Here is a 26,476-nt window from a genome sequence, read left to right as displayed (position 1 = left end):
AGCAATGTTATGCAAATATTTTGGAGCATTTTAATTTAATGGTGGGGTAGAAAAAGCACATTAAAGGATTTTTGCACAGATGAATAAAATTATTGTTCTCAAGGGTACAGAGAGCCAAGTGTTCTTCACTAACCTCTCTTTTGAACACAAAAAGTCAAAAAGGGAGGGGGAAACATCTCATTCTCCTGATGCAGTCAGCTCAGTTAGATAATTGAAGCACTTTGTGGCACAGAAAATGAGATCATCTTGCCATGTGATTAATTAAGAACACCTTTATTCCCACACTGATACACTTACACACACAATCACTCTCTCTCCTCTCTCTCTCTCTCTCACACACACACACACACACACACTGACACAAACACACACACACACACACACACACACACACAAACAGGCTGCTCATCCTCAGGCAGGCACTTACACAAGAACTTGCAAGCTTCAGAGAAACTGTGTCAGCAAATGAATTACTCCTCTGACCTGCCCTCCCTTTTCTTCACTGGCTGTGGTCCAGTAATGCTGTCAGGCTCCATGGAACTCAGCTGTTTTAATTACACACACACACACGCGCACACACACACACACACACACACACACACACACACACACACACACACACACGTGTGCCACACGTAAATAAACTAGGCTATAAACACTCTGCTTACTTCTGGTCAAGGGCCAGACTCTTCATAAAGAGCAGCAGAGTTGTGAGGCATGGATGCCCATTTGCCGAGGATCTTCGCCTGTAAATGAAGCTTCATAGGATGGTTAAAGTCCATCACATAGCCCACTGAAATTAAAACCATGGAATGGCAAGTTCACACCAAGTTTCTGGTGGCATTCTGATGGGTAGTCTATGAGATTGAGTCACATCAGGTAAGTAAGTGTGACTAACTTTTAAAGTTCCTTCAGTTTCCATCAAAAGCATCTCCCTTTAGTTTCCATTCTATTGTTTCCCAACGTTCACGAACCCAACACCGAACATGTGCAACGGTATCCTAGCAACCAAATTCCCAGCGTCTTCCAAAACTGGGGAAAGGCCAATGGCGGGATTTAGGGCATACTATGTACCGTCTCATAGGGGTGTGAGGACACAAAGTTTTACAAATTCTTGCGTATTTATACAAGTTTGGATTCATGTATGCAAAGCCTATCAATTAAAATGTTTCTTTGAGAACCACTCGTAAACGTTTTGCTACTGCAGAGTGCTTATAGAATGTGTGGATTTGGTATAACATGCACCACCATTGAATTGGTATGAGCCACGCAGAAATCCCTTGAATTCAAATTTTCGGATAACAATGTGGAAAGTTTTCAAATGAAAGTTTTTGAAAGAGAAAGGAACGAAAATACTGCAAAGAGAAGAGAGACATTAGAGTGAGTATTTCGTAAGCATATGTTGGCAGTCGAATGCTTTTGTTTCATTAAACTGTTTTGAATGGCACATTTGACGTTAAGTCAAATACGAAGGAAAGCTAGATGCTGTTATATTACGTTGGCTGCTAGCTAGCTACTATACTTTTGAAATTGACGAAACGACTTTGGGACCGTTCTTTATTGCCTTCCCAACGTCATTTTTTCGCTCAGGTTAAGGGAAGGAAAAAAGTCCTGGGGCTGGCTAATAATAAGAGGTTTGCTATGTGACGTTAGCTTTAGGGAGTAAAAATAGCCGGATAGCTTTAGGCTCTTCTCTCTGGTCACAGGTCAACTTGGTCAGGTCAGGCAATGCAGGTTGTAGCAGTTATAATGTTTTTATTATATATCGTTTTTGAACATTCGAACGTTTTTCTCGGCAGCGGACATTATTTGATCAGGTTAGGATCACTTTTGATCCACCAGTCCTTATGTACAGTACTGCTCCCTAAAGATGCTAGTGGATTATGGCAATTGGCAAGGGAACATTGTGAAAACGAATGTTGAGGTCATGTCATACTTCTCTTTCCCGAGATAAGTAAGTGGTGATGTGCGGAAGAAATTGGGCTGCTGTGAATGAAGTGCCAATCATCCGTTTCTGGAAGGCATTCAACATTGCATTTGTTTATTTGAGCGTTGCTTTCACTGGAAGGGATAGGGCTGTGGTTGAGTGCTCCCACTGCTCCCTCACGGAAAAGGAAGACTGGGATGGGAGGCATTGGCTGGGAAACCACAGGCTTTTCCTGGATTGACCTGTTTTGTTGGCCCTTCTTCCCATGGAACAAGACATTGCTGCAGGCCAAGTCTTCACAAGATGAGAAGTTGCACCATGTTAAATGGCATAGCTGAACTGATTGATGGTTGTCTGCACAGTATACACCTATGGCTTAGCCTGTTTAGCTGCAAATAAGCTCAGTTTGGTTGAAGATCCAACATTGCAACTATTTGTGTAATGTGTAGTAGGCACTGTTCTGCAGTCCTTGCCTGGGTGTACCCAGTCAAAACTGATAGCAAATTTTAATTTGCTGTGCAGGTCAGTCTGGAAAGAGGCCCATTGACCTCTGTTTCTGAGTCACCCAAAACCCAGGAACGTGTAGGCTTATTGCCTCCGCCAAGGTGGTTCTGGAGGATTGCGCTTTCTGAGTGCTTTTCTAGTTTTCTTTGGAATTGAGTAAACAACTGTTAACAGATTCATCTGGGTTCACCCAGGCTCCTACAGTTCTTGCCTCAGTCAGACTACTTTGGGTCATCGACCACTTATGATGAACTGCTATGACTCGGTCCAAGGCCACAAAGAGAAGTGACTTGAATGTGGAAGTGAAAAAATCCTCCATGCAATTTCTCTCGCAGATTTTTCAGAAATGTTTTGCTTGCTTTCCTGAGCCATTTCAGGAAGTTGTGTTTGAACTGTGACATCCAGTGTTCCCTTACACTGGGCATTTATCTAGTGCTTGACAACATATGGCAACTTCATGCAGATTGGAATACGTTAGCTTGTCAGTTTGACAAATATGGTGCATTCTGTGCCATATGGCGCATTTCATAATGACTGTGTGTGTAATGTATCCGCTAAAGCCGGAGCTAACCATTGTTTTCAAAAGAGATATCGCAGAGGCTGCTGACCGTGCATGTTGTGCATGTGAAAGTCTCTTTTGGTCTGTGTTCTCTGTACTGGAAAAAGTCTACAAGCCATGCAGAGGAAACTTTTGGCCGGTGTTTCCTCAGCTCTTGGCGTCTATAATAATGATGTTTAATGCCTGTCTGTGTCCCCAACAGAGTCCCCATTTTTTTTTTTTTTTTTAGTCACGTCCAACAAAATACAAGAAGTGTTGAACATGCATGCTATGGAATCGGTACTCCGAAGTGAACAGCCTCAAATCACTGTGAAACTGTGGTATGTCAGGGTGACTACCAATGGTGACATTCTCCGGCTGTAATTCAGGGTGCTCTCTCATTCCTTCCTCTCCTTTGATTGGTGTTGAGTGAGACTGTGCGGTTGGGAGGATTCCTCAGAGTCTTGACGGAACCCGTACATCTGACCAGAAAGATTGTTTTGGGTTGTTTATTGCATAGCAGTGTGTGCGCGTGCGCGTGTGTGTGCATGTGGGTATGTGTGTGTTTACTGTGTAAGACATTTTGGGCCGACACCAAACCCAAGTGAAACTGATCAGATTAAAGAGGTTAGCAGATGTTGCTGCCAGCCAGAGGTTTAGCGCTGCAGTGGTGCTGGGAATTACTAAACAGAGTCACGCTCAGCCACACTCTACTGTACAGCTTTGCTGTGCTTTTAAATTATGTCATCTTGGGCCAGATTACATCATTTGAAGATTAGGTTTTTTTTTTTTTATATATATATTCAACCCGATCTTGCATAGTAATCTTGCCCAGTGTTGTGGTACTCACACATCTTGTTGACCTTGTGGTAGAAGTTAAAACCCTTAAGCTTCCAATCCCAGCTAAACAAAACTGGAAAGTAAATTCTTGCGCTGCCTGGTCACATTTGTGTGGCCGGAACTTCTCTTTACATGAACCATCATTTCGACTTGAACCATTTAATCATAACACTTTACCAATATGTCTCTCTTTTGTTTTGTATTTATGTTTTCTAGGGGGGGAAACAAAGAGGACCTAAACCTCACTGCCTGCCATACACAGATCGTCTAGTCCATGTCACCAGACTCGCTTAGGTAGTGGTTCACCTCAGTGTCTCTGACCGACTGACCACACAACCTCAACTTTTATCTAGCAGATCCATTAGGATTTTTGAAATTAGGATACGTCCTACATTCAACTCAGGCTCTGTCCTGTCCTTGCTGAAGTTGGTTTGTTGTTAGTTTTTATCACCCAGGGCCTCTATGGCTCAGCTCTGCAGGATGGTGTTTTTAGACCGTCAGCCCTTCGGCTGTAAGTCAGAATTAGCTCTGCAGGTTTCTAGGGCAGTCAGTGGGAGGAAGGGGATCCTAAGCCCTCAGCACGTGCAGCGCCATTGTGGACTTTGGTTTACCTTGTAGCAAAGCAAACATTCTGTTTGTGTGTGTGTGGGTGGGTGAGTGTATGTGTGTGTGTGTGTGTGTGTGTTTAAGATTGACCTGAGGGTTGAGTGGGGGATAAGGAGGGTGTGTGATGGAAACCGGTTGTCAGTGTGTTTGCAGGAGAGGGAGGCACCGTTAACCCAAACAGAGTGCCTCTGCCTGTATGCGTATCCAACGTGACGAATGATTAATCCCAGTTTCCTCATTAACAAAAAGGGAGCCCGTTGTTCATGCACTAGTGCACTTGTTGTATCACTCTCACTGTCGGGTATCACTAGCCAGGGGCAGAGGCTTTCAGTAATGATTCACATCAGGTGATCAGATGCGTTTAGCAGCCAGACGTCAGCTTCTTGTGTTCCATTACTAATATCCATGAGTGGGGAGGGGGAAATCCAGACTTTTGTAGCTGCAGATTTCCCTCTTTTCATCAATAGTTGGATTTTGTGAACCCATCAGTGACTCATAACACTTGAGGGGGTCATCTGTTGGTCATCCTCAGATTGTATTAAGCTTTGCCCCCCCCCCCCCCATCTGACGTGAACAGCTGACTCATACAAAAGCACGTGGGCCAGTTTTCCTTGGGTCTTTCCAGGTCCCGATCATGACTCTCATCATCTCTCTCTCCCTCTCTCTCTCTATCTCTCTCACGCTGTCCCTTCTTCCCTCCCTCTCCCTCCCTCTCTCTCTCTCAGAGAGCAATCAGTCAGCTCTAGGCTGGGATCACCTCGCCGTACCCTGGCACAGCTGACATCAATACCGTAAACACGCCGCTTGCTCGGTGAAGCAATGTTGTTCTTTTTGCTCTTCATGCAGCCTGGTCCGGGGCGCTTCATCTCGGCGGAGGGCTATAAATAATCGGCCGTCAGATTGCAGCCCTCTGGCCTGGCCTGGCCTGTGGGTTTGCCTCAGTGCCTGGTCGCGGCCGCTGCAGGGTTCAGGCAGGGCGTTGTGGGGACGAGGGGGAGAGACAGATGGGATCCTTCCCTCAGCTCAGCAGATGCAGGAGAGCCGAGGGGGAGAGCCCAGGGTTGCGGCCTGCAGTGTGTCAGTCTGCGCTGCACTCACAGACACACACACATGCGTGTACACAGACACTCACACTCCTAGACCCGCATATATACATGCACACACACATTGTGGAGTCTCTCACGTCAACAATCATTTTTTCTCTCTTCCGTGTGCTCACACATGCACACACACACACACACACACCGAACATTCATACACTTATGTCTATTTCTATAACACACACTCAAACACCCAATAAACCTGTGTGCGTCCATCGGTAGAGAGCTCAGACACTCGGATGAGTAATCAACATTTGTCCTTTCTGATTGGCTGTATGTAAATGCTGTGTGTTGTTATGATGCACTGTTGGATAGCACAAGTTGACTAATAGAGATGATTAGCAGAACTGAGATACAGCAAACAGACTAAGAGAAGTGGGAATTGCCATCCACACCCCTCTCTCACCACTAACCACTGGCTAGCTCTCTCTCTCTCTCTTGCTCTCTTGCTTTCCCTCTCTCTCTTTCATATGAAGTCTATCTCTTTCATATTTTACATGACTCTAGAACTAAGGGCCACCTATTAACTAATGCACATACTTGTCATGCGGCCCCGGTATGCATTCCTCTTGTGAATCCTGCAAGTTACAGTACATGTTCCCTTCTTCTAGGAGTCAATCATTTACCTTGACACACATGCTCATCCAGACACACACACACACACGCAGGCACATACACACAGACACACACTCTCCTGGCATTGCCAAGCTGCCTTTGACAGCACATGAGGAATGTGAGCTGAGCTGCTCTCGGGACACTCCTTTGACTCGAGCTCTCTCTAGATAAACAGCCTCTGTCCAGGTGTGTGTGTGTGTGTGTGTGTGTGTGCATGCTTCCTCCATCCATACCCCCACCCTCTTACCCATCTAGTTACCCAGAAGGCCTTGCTCCTGTGGCACACGTGAGTGTCTGAGTAGGGAGATATTTTTTCCCACTGCTCTGCTCTTTACTCTCCCCTCTGACTGGCCATTGATCCCAAGCACGGCTCTCGTGTGTGTGTGTGTGTGTGTGTGTGTGTGTGTGTGTGTGTGTGTGTGTGTGCTTGTGTGTATGTATTGACCCTTTTTGTGTTCATTTCGTTTATTTATGTTGAAGGTCTCACTTGACTTTGATGATGTTTGACAGACCTGCTGACCTCATTTTGTGTGTGTGTATGTGTGCCTGTGTGTGTATACATGGAGTTGTGGAGTAGTGACCTTCGTGTGAAACAGTGAACAACCGCACAATTAGCAATTCATTCCCCTCTAATTTGCAAATGGGCATCTGTGGTTACATTTCAAAAGCACCTCTACCTCATGCAAATCTTTTATGGATCATACAAACTTAACAGTGGCTTTAAGTGTGTTTGTGTGTGTGTGTGTGTGTGTGTTAGACACTTCATGGTTATGGTGGAGGAAGGTTATCTAGTGTGCACGTGAGGCTATGAGATGGTGGGCACATGTGTGCTAGGTGTGTGATGCTGTGTGAAGTCTTGTCTGGACATGCCTCAGGGTAATTCCAGATTGTAAAAGGAGACATGAATGTGTGAATTGGCCTGCCAAATCGTCAGGCTTACGGAATGTATGTATGGGTGTGTGTGAAGAGTGGGTGTGTGGGTGTCTGTCTTTGAGTGTCATATCCCTAGCTTGTGATCTGTCCTTTAAAAAACACACCAGGGTGTCTGGATACTATCCCATTTGGACATTTTCAGACTATTTTAAATAGTTATGTTGTGGCTTGTTGGCCTTGCCCACTGAATGAGATGGCATGCTATACGTGTGTGTGTGTGTGTGTGTGTGTGTGTGTGTGTGTGTGTGTGTGTGTGTGTGTGTGTGTGTGTGTGTGTGTGTGTGTGTGTGTGTGTGTGTGTGTGTGTGTGTGTGTGTGTGTGTGTGTGTGTGTGTGTGTGTGTGTGTGAGCGAGCGCGCGAGAGAGTTTGTTAAAGGCCTTCTATGCAACATTTTCAACTTTTACAGTTTAGAAATCATAGTGTTGGTTAAATGACCAGTTGTGTCAAAAATGCTTTCCCTGCTCCCCTTACCATCTCCTAGCGGATAACCAGCCTCGCAAGATCTGCACTAGCGTCCCGGCAAAGTCTGAATCAGGAATAGTTATGAGCACAAGCATGTTCATCATAGCCTGGCTTCACCTGACTATGTACTTCCGCTCAATTTAATTTCTCTTCATACTCCGTCTGGTATAGCTTGATCCAGCTTAGTTTACTCTGTTCAAGTTTCAAGCCTATCGTTATCGTTGTGTCCCCCATGGTTATCATACGTCTTTACCAAACGTTAGTGATTGAACTCCAATGAATTCAAACTTCAGACAAGCGTCCACAAACCAGGAAATAAACGTTTGTCAATGGAGCTAGGCCAGACTTTGCGAAGAAGAGAGTCTTGTCTCCAGGCCATGTTCATCATGGCAGAGCCAACAAAAATACCAAAAGAGACGTTTGTGGAAATTACGCACCCCAAAACTGTAGGGGGAGCTCTGTAGAGAAAAGAGTTACAGAGTGGGCCTTTAACAGGAAAAGGATGAGGAAGGAGCCAGAGCGGTGGGAAAGTGCGCAGCAGTCCATGGACGTGAGCAGCGATGGAGTTACAGCTCCTAGGTCAAAGGTCATAGCGATAGCCGCTCCGAGGGCAGCGAGTGGCTTAACCCCACGCCCTGCCACAGCCGCAGATGAGCCGCTCCGAGTCGCTGACGATGCTGGCCTGGCAGAATCTGAGGCGGGGGGGGGGAGGGTGGTGGCACGTTTTCCTGGGGAGTGTTTGAACTTTCCCCGTCCCAAACTAAAAAACCCATAAATCCATCAACTCCTCTGTGCGTGTGTGTGTGGTGTGCGTGTGTGTGTGGTGTGCGTGTGTGTGGTGTGCATGTGTGTGGTGTACGTGTGTCTGTTCCAGCGCTGGCGTCACAGTTACCGCTGAATTACTGCACTTGGGGCAAAACATGTTGACCCTTGTGCCCCCCCAGAGCAGGTGGAGGCGAGCTGAGGCAAGCTGAGGCAGCCCTCCTGTCCGTCTCCCCTGCCCCTGCTGCCCCTGCTGCCCCTGCTGCCCCTGCTGCACCGCAAGTGCACACCTCCACCCCGTTCCCATGGAGCTCTGTTACCATAGCCACTGGCTAGCTCTCTCTCTTTTGCACTCTCTCTCTTTTGCTCACTCTCTCTCTGTCTCTATTGCGCTCTCTCTTTTGCACACTCTGTCTCTCTCTATTGCATGCTCTCTCTCTCTCTTGTGCTCACTCTTTTTTTTTTGCTTGCTTGCTCTCTCTCTCTCTGTGTCCCTGTCTTTTGCTCACTCTCTCTCTGTCGACCTCTCTCTCTCTGTCTTTCTCTCTCTCTCTCTCTCTCTCTCTGTCTTTCTCTCTCTCTCTCTCTCTCTGTCTTTCTCTCTCTCTCTCTCTCTGTCTTTCTCTATGAGGAGTTTTTCTTCAGTCAGGTATGCCCCCCTGGCAGTGGTGGGATCTGTTTTCCCAAGCCGCCTGAGAGAGGGGTGGAGGACACTGGGGAGGGGATGCTGGTGGTGGAGGGTTAGTCTGTATCTGAATAAGATCTCTATTGCTGCTCTAGGGCCTGGATCTGGGCAGAAGGGCGAGGCAGCAGGGAAGAAGCTAAAGCATGTGCTGCTCTTGTTTTTCCTATTCACAGAGGCGCTGCCTGCCACAGTTTGACAGAAGGTGTGGGTGTGGGCGTTGGTGTGTGTGTGTGTGTGGGTCTGATGGACACTCACTTTATCGTTTTTCTTTTCACTAATTGCTCGATGTTGCAACTGTGTCTGACTTTGTTTACTGGAAGACACGGCTGTGGTTATGACTGGGAGATTGTGGTAATGCAATTATGACAATCAGTGAGTCATAACATTTGAGAGCTTTGGGGCGAGAGGTTGAGAGTGTTTTTCCGCCGTTATCCAGCCCAGTCCGTCTGCACACCATAGGCTCCCCTGGTGCAGAGCCAATGTCTGATGTGGCTCAAGGAACTGCTGTGTCAGTTAGAATCTCTCTCTCTCTCTCTCTCTCTCTCTCTCTCTCTCACGCGCACACGCGCACACGCACACACACACACATGTACACACACATACACATACACATACGTGCATACACATACACACAGATGTACGCACACACATTCAGACACACACATGCATACACACTGTAACACCCATCTATACCCCCCCCCCCACACTCACACACGCAAAAAGCTGAAGCGAGTTTCATAACTTTACAGCCCTGTTCCTTCCCTCCCGGGCCGGTGCTGAGCGCGCTCCTCCCGTCTGGTCTGGTCTGGTACGCTACACAAACAAACACGGCTCCATTAGCTGGGACCGCGCGCTGCAGGAGAGCACTCCTCCGCCTCTATACAGGGCCTCAGGAAACCTGGAGTAACATGTTGACTAATTAGGCCAAGAGTCAATGTGTAAAGAACACAGACACACACACATACACTCCTACATGCACACACAATCAGGCCAAAAGTCAAGGTATGTACATCATTCACACAGACGTGCGCACACACACACACACACACACACACTCACACACACACACACAATTAGGCCAAAAGTCATGGTATCCTGCTGCATACACACATGCACATGCACATGCACATACACACACACACACATGCATACATACAAACATCCTTGAGATGGGTGGTCTGGCACAGGTAGTCCTTGTCCGAGACGACCAGGGATGGGCAGTATTTTTGATACATGCCTGTAGAATTTTTGGAATGTGGGGTTCTGTGTCTACTAACCTCTTTGGAGTTTTAATAGGCTAATTTGATTTAGACAAAAATGTGATACATTTGAAAAAAAATGTGATACATACAATCACAGTATTACTTATTTTTGGAACATGGCGTGGCCACTGTATTTAGTCGTTTCTTCTGATGCATTTAAAATGAGGTTATTTTGGCATTTTATTTTAGAATCGGTTTAAAGTGCATTTTAATTTATTTACACGGATACCTTGGCACGACCTCCATGACTCTGGCGGCGGGGGGGGACAGCAGGACATCCTCCTGTGACAGTCCTGGACTCCTGGACGCGGTTGCGGGAAGCTCACCTCCTCTTTGATGGTCCGGGCCATCATTGTTATGTCACTTCCTGGCGAGGTGTTTGAATGAAGTGCTACGGGGAAATGATGGCGGTGTCGGGCCAAGAATGACGAGTGCCAGGACTCCGGGAGAAGGAGGACCGCGAGACGGAATGACAGATAAACAGATAAACACAGATAAGGCTGAAGGGGTGTTCACATCGCATGCGGCATACGCTGCGTTCGCCGCTGGGCTGCTCTTGGTCATGTCCAGAGGATTGTCCAGAGGATTGTCGTTAATGTCCAGAGGATTGTCGTTGCACTTGCCACTGTTATCAGCGCATAATACTTATGATTTACCGCACTCTGCGGTCCAAGTTCAACATGGTTGAATTCGAGCGTGGCACGAGCAAGAGTGGCAAAGTGGCAAAATGCTGCTTGTGCTGCGCTTTGCTCGGTGCAACGGCAGTCCAGTTCTTGCAGGCGCAAGCTTTTTAGAATAATATGTGTCATTGTGCAGCGCTGCCGTTTGGGCCAGCAGTGTGAACCCTGCTTGAGGTTTCACTCAGAGACAGAGTAATGGTGGAGCATTGCAGAATGTATATTTGTCTGTGCATTGGATGTGCACATAAGCTTATATGTATGTGTGGGTGTGTGTATTTGAGAGGGTATGTTTGTGTGTATTTGAGGGGGTGTGTATGATTGTGTTTTGAGTCATGGGGGGGGGGGGGGGGGGGTATTAAAGGGACTAATAATTAAAGGGCTAGTTATGTCCCATGTGGCCAAGAGGAAGTGTCTTTCCTGCCTGTGCAGAAGTGGCTCTACTTCCTGCTCTGCCAGGGTGGAGTGAGGGGAGGAAGTAGAGAGCGAGGGAGGAAAGAGAGAGAGAGAGGGAGGGAGAGAGGAGGAGTTAGAGTATATGAGTCCAGAGGGGCATTCCTGTTGGTTGAAATGTGCTGTGGCCGCTCTGGTAGGCTGTCCCACTCTTTTAGCAGGACTTCAAGCTAACACACACACACACACACACTCATACTCACACACTGTTGACACAGACGCACGCTGTGGCTTTGGCACGGAGTGACGACTTCTCTTTCCCTGGGACTTGAGTTTGGTTCGCTGCTCAAGTCCACAGTTAAGACTGGACAACTCTCCATAGGAGTTTTCACGAAGACCTAAAGCAAGCTGTAAGTAGCCGATGACAGAACCTATCACACTTATTTAGTTTTTTTGTGGTTTGAAGAGCATTTATTAGAAAGTGAATGAGCAATTAAGAGAGGATTCCATTTAGAAAATAAGAATGGAGGCTTTTGCATTAAAGTTGAGCGATTCTGTAAAGTTGATCAATCTTAGAATGAGTATCTCAAATCGGCCTCTATGCATTGACGGCAAATATCTGTTTTTTTGTCTACTGTTTGGCAGAGCCAACTCATGTGAGTGGGCACCTCAGCGAATCTCTCTCTCTCTCTCTCTCTCTCTCTCTCTCGTTCTTTTTTATTTAATAATATAGCGTGAGGAATGTCTTGGGAACACGTGTAGGGCCATGAGTTGGTCCTGTGCTCCTAGAATGTTAATGAGCACCGGGAGGAACATGAGCTTAACTAATGACTGGGTCACTGAACATGGGGCTCGTTCACTGAACACACAAGACTGCTCCTGAGTTGAGGCAAAGAGAGAAAGAGAGAGAGGGAGAGAGAGAGGGGAGAGATGGTTCGAGTGAGGGTGAGATAAAGAGACTCCGAGGTGACAAAAGCCCTGCGCCCTCGGTGACACTCTTAGACTCTGTGTAACACTTTTGTCTGGTGGAATTTTCCCATCACTAATAAGCCTGTAGAACTTTGTGTTCTTATGCAATACGTCAGGGACTGTGTCATTAAGACCATATGTTCTACGCAAGCATCAGTTGTGTGCAGAAGTGTTAGAACAGAGAGATTTTTAGAGTGGTTTGACAGTGAATGTTGATAATTGAAGAAGTCTGTTTGTGTGTGTGTGTGCGTGTGTGTGTGCAACTGTGTATAATTGCAGTGTAGTTCACTGGTTGCTCTTCTGTTTGTGTGTATGTTTGTGTTTGGCAGCAGGAGTTCTTGTTAGTGTGTGTGAATGACGGGGTATGACTGCCATGGTTTGTGTGTGTGTGTGTGTGTGTGTGTGTGTGTGTGTGTGTGTGTGTGTGTGTGTGTGTGTGTGTGTGTGTGTGTGTGTGTGTGTGTGTGTGTGTGTGTGTGTGTGTGTGTGTGTGTGTGTGTGTGTGTGTGTGTGTGTGTGTGTGTGTGTGTGTGTGTGTGTGTGTGTGTGTGTGTGTGTGTGTGTGTGTGTGTGTGTGTGTGTGTGTGTGTGTGTGTGTGTGTGTGTGTGTGTGTGTGTGTGTGTGTGTACTCAGCATGCCAGTAGGAAAAAAGAAATGAAAATCCTGTGTCTCTCTCTCTCTGACACTTTGGCTCTGAGAGTTTCTGCGTGTCGCTGCACAGCCAAGGGTATGATAAAAAGCTTTGTGTGTTTGTGTGTGTGCGTAGTACATGGAGCCCTGTGGGAAAGTGAGAGGCTCGTGACTGGAGTGGAAATGGGTAAAGAAAACACGGCTGGCCAGCACAGACTGCAGTGACGCCGCTCGGTCGCTGAGTGCACCACCAGACCTCTATGATTACACAAATTTCTGAGTGTGTGTGTGTGTGTGTGTCGAGTGAGAGGGGGGGAGAGGGAGAGATTATGTTGGCAGTGTGTGTGTGCGTGTGTGTGTGTGTGTGTGTGCTTGATCAGTGAGAGTTGAGTGTTTAAATGCAATTGTAAATATGTCATTGTGTGTCCCAGTGTTGTTTGTGTGCGTGCTGACGTAGCACTTTTTGGACAACACTTTGTGTTTAGTCTGCGCCGCGCGCGCACACTCTCCCCCGGAGTTGCCTTTACCCTTGGTTCCCCTTCTGCAGCATCCGCCTCCCCTCTGCAGTCCAGCGCTGCCCACGGGGGTGGTGTCGGTAGCGTAGCGGAAAGGTAGCCTCCGCGCTCTGGACACCAGATAGCAAGGTCACCACAGGCATGAGGACCAGACAGTGTGGTGGTGGTGGTGGTAGTGGTGTTTTTGTTAGGTTATCATTCCTAATTAGGCTTTCTGACTGATCAATAGGTCTGATCCGATTTCTCTTTTGTGTGTGTCATGGTGACAGACATGATCCAATTTGATGTATTTGTTGTTGTTGTTGTTGTTATGCATCATTCCTAACTAGGTGTTGCATCGAATCAATAGGCCTGATCCGATTGCTGTTTCGTCTTAGTCCAACTGCAGAGATGTCAGGCATGGAAGGCCACGACACCGGAGGGAATAGACTCCGCTAAAACAAACCGCCGACCGCTGGGTCAGCTCGGGGTCAGGGCCAGACTGTTTTGGTGGGTGGGTGGTGGGGGGGGGGGGGGGGGTTCAGAGCGGCTGCAGAAGCACGGCCTGTGTCCTGTCAATCATCACCCGACGCACACAGCCCTCTGGAGGCCCAGTCAGTCCTGTCTCTCCCACCACCACAGCAGTGCCCAGGGCTCACGGTTCCCAGGCACTGTGCAGGCCATTTCAAAAATGCAGAATGGATAATGGCGTTCGATAACTTCAAAGGGCTCCGATAAGCTCAGGTAGAGGGTTTTTCCTTGCTCTAAGGCATGAGTGTTGCAACTCTGGTTCGTGCCACAGGCCCCGTCAGCGTCACTGTTGCCGGGCCACACGGTGGGGGAGGCTGTGGGGTGTTGTGAGGAAGTGGAGCAGCGCGTCATGACACATGCAGGTCGGGACTAGACTTGCCGTGCTGCCGCTGCTGCCTCCCACACTGCCGGGCTGGGCTTGGCCCGGGTGCGGCGCGCGGAGTGGGGGATGATGAGAACGCAGCTCTGTGATGCAGCGGGGAGTCATGGGAAGGTGACGGGTCATTTCCTGTCGAGCTGGGAAGACCGGGGGGTGTGGGGTGTGTGGGGGTGTGTGTTTGAGATTACGCGAGCTACTACTCACTGAAGCTCCCCGCAGTCAGATCAGCATGAGCAAGTGCCCCCTTTGGGATTTTACTCATCCGTTCACTCTTGCGTTCATTCTCTCTCTCTCTCTCTCTCTCTCTCTCTATCTCTCTCTCTTCCCCCCTACGCTGTCTGTCGGTCGATCCTCCTGCTGCTCCCCGCTTTCCGTCTCGTCTAATGAGGACAAATTACAGATGTCAGTGTCCGTATGTCTGCCGTAGAGGGGGTGCAACTCCACTTCGCAGGGGGGCAGCTGGACCGCCTGCCCTCATCTGATTATCTTGTTTTCGGCCAGATTGGGGAGGTAGAGCGATCCTACAGTCACACACACACACACACACACACACACACACACACACACACACACGTACACACACACAGAGTCAGTCCATCAGTCACTGGGCCCATGTAATGTCCAATTAAGCTTACTGAGGGAGAGGTCAGAGCATATTTGTGGCCATTATGTTTTTGGGAATTGAGAGTGATGAACCGCGACCGTGTATGCATATTGTTTCTTTGTGCTCGTCTGTGTGTTTGTGTGTGTCTGTGTGTGTCTCCCTGAGAACAGCAGGAACGAAGGGGGGCACCATGATTATCTGCCAGGGCTTCACTGTGTGTGTGTGTGTGAGAGAGAGTGTAATAGTGTGTGTCTGAGTGTAATAGAGTGTGTGGGGGTTTGAATATTGAGATTGTCCTGAGGGTGCAGATGCAGACAGTCAGGCCCGGGTGGGGGTCGGGGGAGATGGGTAAAAACTAATGGTGGGAATGGGGGTTTGACTGGGTTGGATCCGGGAACAGGGGAGTGGGAGGGATTTTGTGTGTGTGTGTGTGTGTGTGTGTGTGTGTGTGTGCGTGTCTATGCTGTAACAACTCTTTCATGCTTCAATGGTTGTGTGCCAGAGAGTTGACTTTGGCCTGCTGTGAGTTGATGTGGAGTAAGACTGTGTGTGTGTGTGTGTGTGTGTGTGTGTGTGTGTGTGTGTGTGTGCGTGCATGAGAGAGGGGGTACATACTGTTCTCTGCTGCCCATTATGAGCATGCTTCTTCATTAGAGTGGACAGTGGAGGTAGACCATGGGTACACACTGACCCGCTGTTTGAAAGGTTATCAGGTGAAGAGGTTGGACGCCAGCGCTGTCCATTCAGTGGTTTAGCACAGTGGTGTCATTGCCCTTGGGGCCACACTTCTATTACCCCAGTAAAAGCCCTTAACTCTTCCCAGGGGACACCGACCCTGGACAGGCCTTATCGAGCAGCGCTGCGCAGCACAGCACAGGCTGGGCTTTACGGCCGGAAAGCAGAGAGGTCAGTGTATTGGTCTGTGACTGTGACTGTGACTGACCGAGACAGAGCTTACCTGTCTTGCATTTAGTGGAAAGGTGAACCCCTTTGGAGAAAGGATTCTGTTTTTTTTTTTTCCATCGCAGTGGCCTGTTGCTGGAATGCCAACACAGGAAGGGCAGTACGTCTGTCTTGTCAGGAGCTGGCCAAGAGAGAGAGAGAGAGAGAGGGAGAGAGAGAGAGGGGGAAAAATGACCTGTGGGTGGACCATAAATAAATGAGCAGTGCAGTCGGTACAACAACAGCCTTCCAGTCCAACAGCCTCCAAGTCCAACAGGCCAAACGGCCTCCAAGTGTGACAGACCAACAGTGTTTCAGGCAAGCACCAGCGGGCTCCGAGAGGAGTCCAGCAGCGTCCAGCAAAGCCGCTACCAGCACCACCCCAGTTTTAATTAACACTTTTATATATAGCTTTGCACTTGCTTCCCCCAGAGCACACTGGCCAGTGCTGTTGTCGCTCCGCCGCTAATGAGTCACAGTGGCTCCATTGGTGTCCGTTACACCCCCCGCCCTCACCTTCAGTAGGGTGCTCACACCCGGGACCCTGGCACACACAGTTGGGCTGTGTCAGTATCAGTGGTTGGGCTAAAACAGGGTTGAGCTGACTCGTGCCCTTGAGTTTTCTCTCACTCTCGCACTGTTATCCCTCTTGCTCCTCTTTCTTTTCCCTCTTCCATTCTCCCCCTGTTGGTCTGTCCATCTCTAAGCCCCTCGCCCCTCTCCTCCACATGTTTCGTGTGCAGTGTGGAGCTGAGCGAGGTGACCAGTGGCATTAGGCTGGCCAGAGCTCTGGGGACTCGGGCCGACTGCTGCCCACCGCGGGGCTTATTTATTTTTACACACTGCCATTTATTTTATGGACAGGAACTCCTCCGCCGCTCCACAGTGGGCTGGTGGCCAAGCCTCGTCTCTTCCATCTCTCTGTCCCTGTTCCTCTGGCTGTCTGCACCATAGTCATGGTGTTGGGGTGGGGTGGGGGGAATGGTAGCCTTTTGGTGTCCTTGATCCATGGTTCAGTAACAGGCGTTTTAAATCAAAGTTTCATCTTGCACTCTCTCTGTCTCTATCTTTCACTTTTTCCATTTCTTTACCTACGGTTTCCTTTCAGTTCTTCTTGATGCGTTTGTCCCTTTTGTCCGTCCTCTCTTTCCCTTGCTTTCAGTTTCTCTGTCCATCCGTCCATCACGTGTGTCTGTGTTGTTGCGCATGGCGTCCAGTAATTGATACATATTAAAGAAGCAGCAAAATTGCTTCCAGTCACCGAATTCCCCTATAATTATACTGCGTAGCTCTGTAGACACCCCCCCCCCCCCCCCCCTTCGAAAAACGTGTTGTGGTGATGTTGTTTTTTCGTCCTTCAGCTGGAGACTTCTGGAAGGGACCCCTGCTTTCCCAGAGTGCTTTGCGGCTGGAGGAATTGCACATGTGGCGTCACTTTTTCCCCCCCTTGTTGGGCACGTCTCGTAATAGCATGTCATTAAATCCTAATAAACTTATCCCAGCTCTTCACATGAAGGGGGGGGGGGGGGGGGGGGGGGAGCCACACACACAAAAAAGGAGACACGCGATGCAGAAAACAGACACAATCACGGGCCTGTTAGATTTCTGGACGCGGCTCAGGCCAAGTGGTAGGGAAATGTTTTTCCTGCTTCTTTCTTCCATGCTGGGTCTCCGAGGCCAAACCGCGGTCTGTCCGTTACCCGTGCGTTACGTCACTTAGCAAACATTCACATCTCTCACTCCCTTCTCCGCTCCCCCGAGCTGCTTCTCACACTCGAGGTGGACTTTCGTGCCGCGTGCGAGCAACGGCACCAGGCCTCACCGCAAACCCATAGGGCCTTGACAACACAAGTGTGGACTGTAAGGGCCTTGTCGCTGTGGCGTTATCCACGCTGACTCACCATTGGCCGGTTATTCCTGTCGCCTTCCTCCCCCATCAGCTCTGCCCTGCGCTGCCCTGCCTACCCGCCCGCCCTGCTGTGGCACCCTGATCCTCGTTGGCACGCTCTGGCCACCCTGCTGTTATCTGGAGCAGTTCGCACCTCCATGGCTGCACCGCCACCGCCAACGTCCGTCAGCCCATGACCGCACAGCCGGAGCTAGCACTGTTTGTCTGGATGCATTCCTCTGTGTGTGTGTGTGTGTGTGTGTGTGTGTGTGTGTGTGTGTGTGTGTGTGTGTGTGTACGTTTACGTGTTTTGTGTGTGTAAGATTGTTATTTGTGGTTGTGGTCCCACATCTCTGACATGATGTAGACAGTGGATTGTGAACCTGTGACCGTGTCAACAGCTGTACTCCTTTCCAAATAATAAAAAAAAAAAACACAAAACAGAACCTGCTGAAGGCTAACGGGCCGCATCCACACAGCATAAATAGAGGTTGTTTGCAGCACTGTAACCTCCATGTAAATGCATGAGCAGAACAGTTCCCAACGTAATGTAATGTAACAGAACAGGTCACTGTACCAGAAAGACTCGTAGCTTGTGCTCCTAGTCATTTTGAGGTCAGGTCTGACAAGCGAGCACACTGAACTTTGCTGATGATGTGCTGTAGTAGTGTGTTGCATGGCGACTCTCAGAGTGCTGTAGGCAAGTTTCTGTTCCCCATCCTCTCTCTCTCTCTGTTCTCCCCCACACAACTCAGGAGCTTGATCCTGATTAGCAGAACAATGGTACTTCTCCTGTCAGCACGATTACAGGCTGCGTGTGTGTGTGTCTGTGTTTGTGTTTTTGTGTCTGTTTGTACTTTTTTGGTGGTGTCTATCTGTGTGTGTCTGTGTTTGTGTGTGTCTGTGTTTGTGTGTATCTGTGTGTGTCTGTTTGTGTATCTGTATGTGTCTGTGTTTTTTTGTGTGTCTGCGTTTGTGTGTCTGTGTTTGTGTATCTGTGTTTGTGTGTACCTGTGTGTGTCTGTGTGTGTCTGTGTTTGTGTATGTGTTTGTGTGTGTGTGTGTGTGTGTGTCTGTGTTTGTGTGTTCCTGTGTGTGTTCCTATGTTAGTGTGCCTGTGTCTGTGTTTTACGACTGGTAAACGTGGGAACTAAGGGCTGCAATGAGAACACACACTCTAGCCGTGGGTGGGTCAGTGCTGGCCAGCCTATATCTCAGCCTATCTCTCTCTCACGCTCTCTCTCCCTCCTTCTCTGCGTCTGCCATGTGATTCTCCTGTGCTGTTCCTTGCTGGTGGGATCTTATCTCTCTCTTGCTCCTCGGGGCACAATGGTCCCTAGTCCTCTTTATCATCTTTGGTGACACTGCTGAAGTGAACACACACACACACACACACACACACACACACACACACACACACACACACACACACACCCCTTCGGGGCAGCTGTGTGCTGAGAGAGGCCACAGGGCACTGGGGCAGCAGGAAACTGCGGATGTGAGCAGAGAGTCACGATTGACCCTGTGGGTATTTAGGAGAAGGGACTGGAGGGTACACACACACACACACACACACACACACACACACCAGGGATGTATGTAGACAGACATGCATCTGAGCAAGCTTGGCTCGATCCTGAGCAACTGTGCTGCGTCTATTAAAAGCGCTGCCACTTCGAGACAGCTGAGAGGTAAAACTCTGTATCCGTGCGTGTACACGCGTGCGTGCTTACACGTGTGTGTGTGTGTGTGTATGTGTGTGTATGCGTGTGTATGCATATGTGTGTGTGTGTGTGTGTGTGTGTGTGTGTGTGTGTGTGTGTGTGTGTGTGTGTGTGTGTGTGTGTGTGTTGAAGTGGGCCAATGTCTCTTACAAGGTTACGGATGTGTAGAGTTTGCATGTCTTTGAAGAGGCCCTGCTCAGCCCCTGACCTGGTTGTGGCCAGCCTTGAGACTGAACATGGAGCCCCATTCTGGGACATTAGTGCAGACAGACATATCATACAGTATGTGTTGAATACATCCATGTGCTCCCAATGTGACAATAGCGCTCATCCATCAGGAAGCAGGTATTGCATGTCTCTAGTCATAAACCTCTGGCCACTCTCTATTTCTCTGTCCTCTGTCTCTCTGTCTCTCTTGCACTCACTCACTCACTCTCTCTCTCTCTCTCACACACACACATACACACACACACACACACACACACACACACATTTCTCTATCTCTCTCTCTCTCTCTCTCTCTCTCTCTCTCTCTCTCTCTCGCTCACTCAAGCTAATGTGATGGAAAACATAACAGCAACAACTTCCTCAATGTAAATGCAGCATGAAGTTAAATATCAAAGATATAATGTGATTGTTTCGGGTATGTTTTCTTTTACCCAGATCAATCTTCTTATTACCCCAGCGTTTGATGTCTGTGTGTGTCCGTGCGTATGCTTATCTGTGTGTGTAATTGTTTATCTGTCTGTGTGCCGTGTGATTTTCTAGGCTGCTATGTGGGCACAGACAGCACACTGTATATTCACTGCAGCGCTAGATGGGATTTGGTGCAGAAATGGAGATCTTTCAGACTAATTTTAGAGTCTATTCATTTCGGGAGCTGAGTCTTATGAAATCGGATTGCTCAGTGTGTGCCGTCGGGCCTGTTTTTTCATGGGGGGGTGGTGGGGAGGGTGGGGAGGGTGGTTGGTGGGGGCATGGAGGGGGATGGGGGCAGAGATGGGAGGAGAAGAGAGGAGAGGAGGGAGGAGCGGGGACACAGGCTCAGGGAGAAAAGGAGGCTATAAAAAGATTAATTAAAAGTGTAGCGGATGAAGAGGGGGAGCGTCGAAGGGGGAAGGAGACGAGGAGGATGCAGGGCTCTTCATGTGATGTAATCTGACGCGCTAATGGTGTAACTAAAATAAGAAAGGGAGGACAGGAGAGAGGGAGAGAGAGAGAGAGAGAGAGAAGACACCCAGAGACAATAAAAAAGAAAGAGAGAGAGAGAGAAGCTGCAAATCACAAGTCGATTTCCCCCTGGAACACAGGATCAAGCAGACATGAAAGGACCAGAGAGTCCGGGGCGAGAGCAGGAATTAGAGGGGTGATATGGGCACAGAACTGGGGATAGAGAGAGCGAGAGAGGGAGAGAGAGATGCTAGACAAGTGGCATTGTATACAGTGGGGTAGGAGAGAGAAAGAGAGGGACATGGACAGACCAGAGAAACTGAAACCTAGAGAGAGAGAGAGAGAGAGAGAGAGGGAGAGCGATAATCTGGAGCCTCGGTGGAGCTGAGTGGAAGCGACGTTGGAGCAGCCCGGCGTTGTTTACAGTGGGCAGACATCTTAAGAGGGTTTTAGGGCTTTATATTAAAAACGAGGCTGGTCCATGGCCGGCGGAGGTGATGCTCCCGACTGTTCCCGCTGGATTTAGACGCAGAGACCGACACAGAGCCCGGCCTGTTGCCTCCAGAACATGTTAATCTGCCCGTAATGTCTCAGCTCAGAGACACGGGGCACAATAGCCCACTCTCATGTTCACGCTCTTTTGTTGTGTTGTAGAGCAGCACAGAAAAACAACAAGTGGAGCAGTGCCGGAGATTTAAATGTATATTTTTTTTAATCCGCCACAAAAGCCCTGCTGTGTTTGATGCAACTGAATGTAAAAGATTGCAGCTGTTCCCTTCGCTGGTGCCTTTTTTTCTTTTTTTGTGCGTGTGTGCGTCCTCCTCCTTTTTCTTAGTTGCTCTGTCTCTTTCTCTCTCTCTCTTTCTCTGTGTCTGTTTCTCCACGCCTTTCACAGCATTTCATTTGAATGAAAATTCAAGCAGGAGTGTTTGTTTGTGAGTGGGGGGAGGGGAGAGGAGGGGCCCGGCCGTGGGTCGGGAGTTCCTTGGGGCCGGGCCAATCGGGGGGCAGTTCCCAGCCCCGCTGGCTTTGCCCCTCCCTCCTGTCTGTGGAGAAACGGTGCGAGGCCTCCGATTGGCTGCTGTCGCGGAGTGCGTAGGGGAGGGGTAGACGGCGTATTAAACCACACGTCTGCTCCCATTTCATCCAGAGAGCCGCTCAGCTGTCGAGTCAGGGAAGAGAGAGGGAGAGAGAGAGAGAGAGCGCAGCAGATAGATAGATAGAGAGAAAGAGAGAGGAGTAAAGAAAAGGAATAGACGGAGCGCTTGACTGAGTTTCCTTCTCTCTGCTGGGCTGTAAAGTGATCATTCTCTCCCTCTCTCTCTCTGTGTGTGTGTGAAACAGGAGCTCCAGTGAGTGAGTGAGTGAGTGAGTGCCCCAGCACTGGATTAACAGCCTCAACAAGAAGCCGGCAGAGAGCAGCAGGAGGCGGAGGAAGGACTGCCTGCCTGTGTGGAGTTGTCTTTTCTTTTTTACTGGGTGAACGAGGGGGCTGTGTCGGAGCAGCACCTCGGCCCCGGATCTCTCACCCCCCCCCCCCACCACCTCCACCACCTCCACCCTCACTCCCGGACCTGCCGTGGGTCAGTCAGCCGGACTGATGTGGAATGTGACCCCTGCTGACCCGAGCCCACAAGCCCCCATTGACTGAGCTGCAGCGGCAAGAGGGCGCCTGAAAGAGCCCCGGCCAGCCAGGCCGAGCACAAAAGCCAGGAGGAGAAGAAGAACAGAGAGAGAGAGAAGAGAAGAGAAGAGAAGCAACAGCAGTAACAACAGCAGCAGGAGCAGCAGGAGGAACCCGTAAGGACTGGTAAGCAAGCTAAAGGATGGGGCCCAAGATAGGAGTGTGTGAGTGTGTGTGTGTGTGTATGTGTGTGGGGGGGGGGTTGTTGGGTGTGGGTGGGTGTGTGGGTGTGTGGGGAGGGGCAAAGAAAAGAGGAGTACAAAAGAGCTTTTTGGTGTTAGTGACATTTGTGAGTGTAGAGTGTGCTGTGGTCATTACCCTCTGGTTCACCCTGTTTGTGTTTTCTCCTCTGTCTCTCTCTCTGTCTCTGCACTTCTTTCTTCTAGCAGCATCAGCAGTCAGCACCACCACCACCACCACTGCTGTCGCCACCGCCAACCCCATCATGCCCGTGGAGACGCTGCGCCCATCTGACGGGCGCCTGGGCACCGGCGGGCCCTTCACCTCGGCCATGCCCTTCCGCATCCTCAACAAGGGCCCCAACTACTTCCGCCGGCCGGCGGAGCCGGGCACGCGCAAGCTGAGCGCCGTGGAGCGCCTGGAGGCCGACAAGGCCAAGTACGTCAAGAGCCAGCAGGTGGCGCTCACGCGGCAGGAGCCCGTCAAGCCGCCCATCATCCGCAAGCCGCTCATGTCGCCGGGCATGATGCTGCAGTGCCGCATCAGCACGCCGCCGGCGCGCAAGGTGCCAAGGAGGCCGGCGAACCACGCCGACGCCGAGAACGGAGGGGGCGACGGGGGCACGGGGACCCGCCGAGGGCCGCACCTCAACTTGGAGATCCTCAACAACCTCATCAACGTGTGCGACGGGCCGCCGCTGCCCTCGCCGTCGTCCTCTCCGTCGCCGGTCCCCTCCTCCCCGTCCCCCTCCGCCTCCTCGCCCTCCTCGGGGTGCAAGCGGCCGGGCAGCGGTGGCGGCGGCGTCCCCCCTCCCTCCCTGGAGCCCCAGAACCCGGCGTCCGGCGCCACCCCGGTCTCCTCCTGCACCTCGTCGCCCCTCAACGGGCACGTGGAGCGCCGGCCGCCCCCCGTCCCGGCGCGCGCCCCCAGGATGAGCGCGTACGGCAGCTCGCCCAACTCGGTGACGGTGCGGCGGGTGGACGTGCGGCCCCAGGCGGAGGTGCGCAAGCCGCCCAGGAGGATGCCCCTGCAGCCCCAGCACAAGCCGCGGCAGATCGCCCAGCCGCAGGTGGCCCACTCCACGCAGACGCAGACGCCGCTCTCGCTGCCTCCTCCTCCACCTCCTCCCACCACCACCACCACCACCACCACCTCCTCCCCGTCCCCGTCCCCGTCCCCGGCCTCCCTGCCCGTGTCTCTGCCCGGTCCGCAGCAGCCCCCCTCCCCCTTGTGCCTGCCGGCGAGCCCCCTGTTGCTCCGCGCCACCGCTGGCGTGGTCCTCCCGCCCGCCTCCCCGGCCTTCACGCGCATCTCCTCGGCCAGCTCGCGCGGCTCGGCCCGCAAGCACCCGGCGCTGCACCGCTCCAAGTCGGACCTGAGCGACCGCTACTCGCGCGCCACCGCCGACCTGGAGCGCTTCTTCAACTACTGCGGCCTGGACCCCGACGAGGTGGAGGGCATGGGCGGCGTGGAGTGCTTCGCCCGCGCCAGCTCCGACATCGTCTCCGTCTCCAAGATGCGCAGCGTCAGCACGCCCAGCTCCGAGTGCGGCGACGGCGGCTACGGCGGCCGAGGGAGAGGAGGCTGCGAGGACGACTACGAGGACGAGGACGAAGGCGGCCCGCCCAGGCCCAACGAGCGCGTGCCCTACAGCATCTCGGTCATCGAGAGGAACGCCCGCGTCATCAAGTGGCTTTACGGCATCCGGCAGGCACGAGATGCCTCGCAGAACGTTTCCAACGTCTAGACACTCGTGCGTCTGTCTGCACAGGAGGCTGGACTTCGGGACAGACAGGAAGTAATAACGGAATATGCATCGGGGAAAGAGACTAACTTGGATAGTCCCCTGTTTTCTTTTTGTTTGTTTCGTTTTTTTTTTATGGTATATAGTTAATTTATTAAATCCATGAGAACATTTAGAGCCCCCTCTTGTGTCTATTTTTTTCTTTGTATATTTGTGTAACACAGAGAGATTTTTTCTTTTCTTTTTGCCTTACAGTAAGTTAAAGGATATATTTTTTTGTTGTCGAGAGGGGACCCCTCTACGTTCGGTGCATTAAGCATTAACCTTCGGACTTGGAACTGCTCGCTCTTCTGGAAACGTGATGTCATTGTCATCAGGGTCGGCTATGTGGACCACTTACCTCAGAGGCGAATGGAAGGCCAACACACTCTGCACATAGACTAGTGGGTGATGGGGAGCCGGTTAAAGCAATAATGATCGCAATGGTAATGAAAAGCTTTTGAGTGAATGAAAATGAGGAAGAGGAGGAGGAGGAGGAGGATGAAGGCGGCAGTAGACCTGCTGTTACATTGCTGACCGTTCAGGTACTTTAGTGTGTTTTTTAAAAAGCGCAGTGGTGGAGTGGCTGTGAACTTTGAACCCCAAGAGTTGCTGTCAGATTATCTGGTGCTACTTTGATCTCTGAGCCCTGTGCTCGTCTTGCTGTCGACAAATCCCTTCAGTCAAAGAGCAAAGAGCTTGGTCAGTTTAGAAGAGAGGGTGATTGGTTGATTGATTGATTGGTTGATTGAGTGACAGCTTTCACTTTGGGGTTCATCAGGTCGCAGCCTCTCATGGCTGTGGAGAGTCCAGTTAGCCACAGTTTGGTTGTCATTTAAGCCTACACACTCTGGGTGAAGAATCAGAGATATGCATTGCATGGCAAGGGAAGATGAACCTACACACACACACACACACACACACACACACTGATCAGATTTACAGACACACAGAAGTGTATGCACCCACCCACACACATACACACACATATTATTGTGCACATGTAATTCAACACAACCATACATGCACATCTGCACACACCTGGTTTCCTGGTATCTGCAATGGAAATGTGTGTGTGTGTCTGTGTGTGTGTAGAGAGCGAGAGAGAGGGAGATAGCTTTTACAGAAATGCAAAGAATAGCAAAGAAGAGACCCTCATAAATACTGTGAAATAATGGCATCTTTCACGGAAAAAAAAGAGAGAAATACTTTGTTCAGTTACCGTGGCTGTTAGACTGTTAATGCTGTCCCAGGTTCTGCAGTGCATGAAGAGAAACCCTTTTTAGCATGAGTGTGTGTGTATGTGTGTGTGTGCGTGCGTGTGTGTGTAACATACAGTATACGTCTTGTATGCTTTGGAACGCCATCTCGATGAAGCACACTTTTCCTCACTCACAGAACACATTCCAGCACATACAGAACACAGATGGGTTCCATGGCAGCAGGGGTCAGGTTCTTGTTCCACGAAAAGTGTTGAGGACAAGCTGTTTTTAGGTTTTTTTTTACGTTTGTCGTATGCTGTATTCTGGGAAGAGCTTGGAGAAAGGTCTTGTCATGTTGTCAACAAGTGGTTCAAGTATGTTGGTCAGAGGAGGTCAGAGGTTGGAGTTCAAAGGTCACTTTGGCCATCTGCTCAGTGGTGTGAGGACACTGGCCCCTCAGCCTCACCACTGGTCGCTGGATCAGGGGAGGGAGGAGTTGGAACAAGAATGAGGAGGGATGAAAAGGCAAGGAATGGTCATTTAAGTGCAAGGAGTATGGCTCATGCAAAAAAACCAACAAAACAAAACAATCAAACGACGTCAACAACAAAATACAACTGCAAAACAAGAGACTCTATGGACATGCAATGTTACTTAGTTACAACTTTTCAAGACTTGTTGAGTGTTCAGTGTTTCAAAGTTTAGTTTCTTGTTTTTTCATTGATTGCTGTTTGAGGGTATCCACATACAGCTAAATAACACCCACACACACACACACACACACACACGGTGATGAACACACACACACCACGGTTGTGTGAAGATGAGACATGACATGTATGACTGGGTTGTCTTCTCCATGTTCGTGAATGCCCTGTTCAGATGTGCTGTTGAGTTGAGCATTGGCCAGTTCAAAAAAAGAAAAGAGATCTTTTTCTGCTGCAACCTCTTGTTGTCTTTACATTTCAATAAAGAAAAAAAGTGTTCATA

General features: G+C 50.0%; 1 protein-coding gene across 4 annotated transcripts; it reads left to right on the top strand.

Moving 5' to 3' along the window:
* The first annotated feature begins 1,299 nt into the window (after positions 1-1,299).
* On the top strand, positions 1,300-26,476 carry wu:fa11c10 (protein FAM110A). Of its 4 annotated transcripts, none has more exons than XM_062540589.1 (3): positions 1,300-1,380; positions 21,982-22,447; positions 22,708-26,476. In XM_062540589.1, exon 3 carries the CDS (start codon positions 22,767-22,769, stop codon positions 24,246-24,248), a length of 1,482 nt encoding a protein of 493 aa, XP_062396573.1. In that variant the 5' UTR covers positions 1,300-1,380; positions 21,982-22,447; positions 22,708-22,766; the 3' UTR covers positions 24,249-26,476. The 4 variants fall into 4 exon arrangements, with proteins under 4 accessions (XP_062396573.1, XP_062396574.1, XP_062396570.1 ...); XM_062540590.1 differs by lacking the exon at positions 1,300-1,380 and adding an exon at positions 11,516-11,715 and having other exon boundaries at positions 22,711-26,476; XM_062540586.1 differs by lacking the exon at positions 1,300-1,380 and adding an exon at positions 11,517-11,715.

Source organism: Sardina pilchardus, chromosome 7, assembly GCF_963854185.1.
Source record: "Sardina pilchardus chromosome 7, fSarPil1.1, whole genome shotgun sequence".
In the NCBI taxonomy this organism is placed as follows: Eukaryota; Metazoa; Chordata; class Actinopteri; order Clupeiformes; family Clupeidae; genus Sardina; species Sardina pilchardus.
The sequence above is the reverse complement of the archived record's forward strand: the minus strand, read 5'-3'. Positions and strand labels throughout refer to the sequence as shown.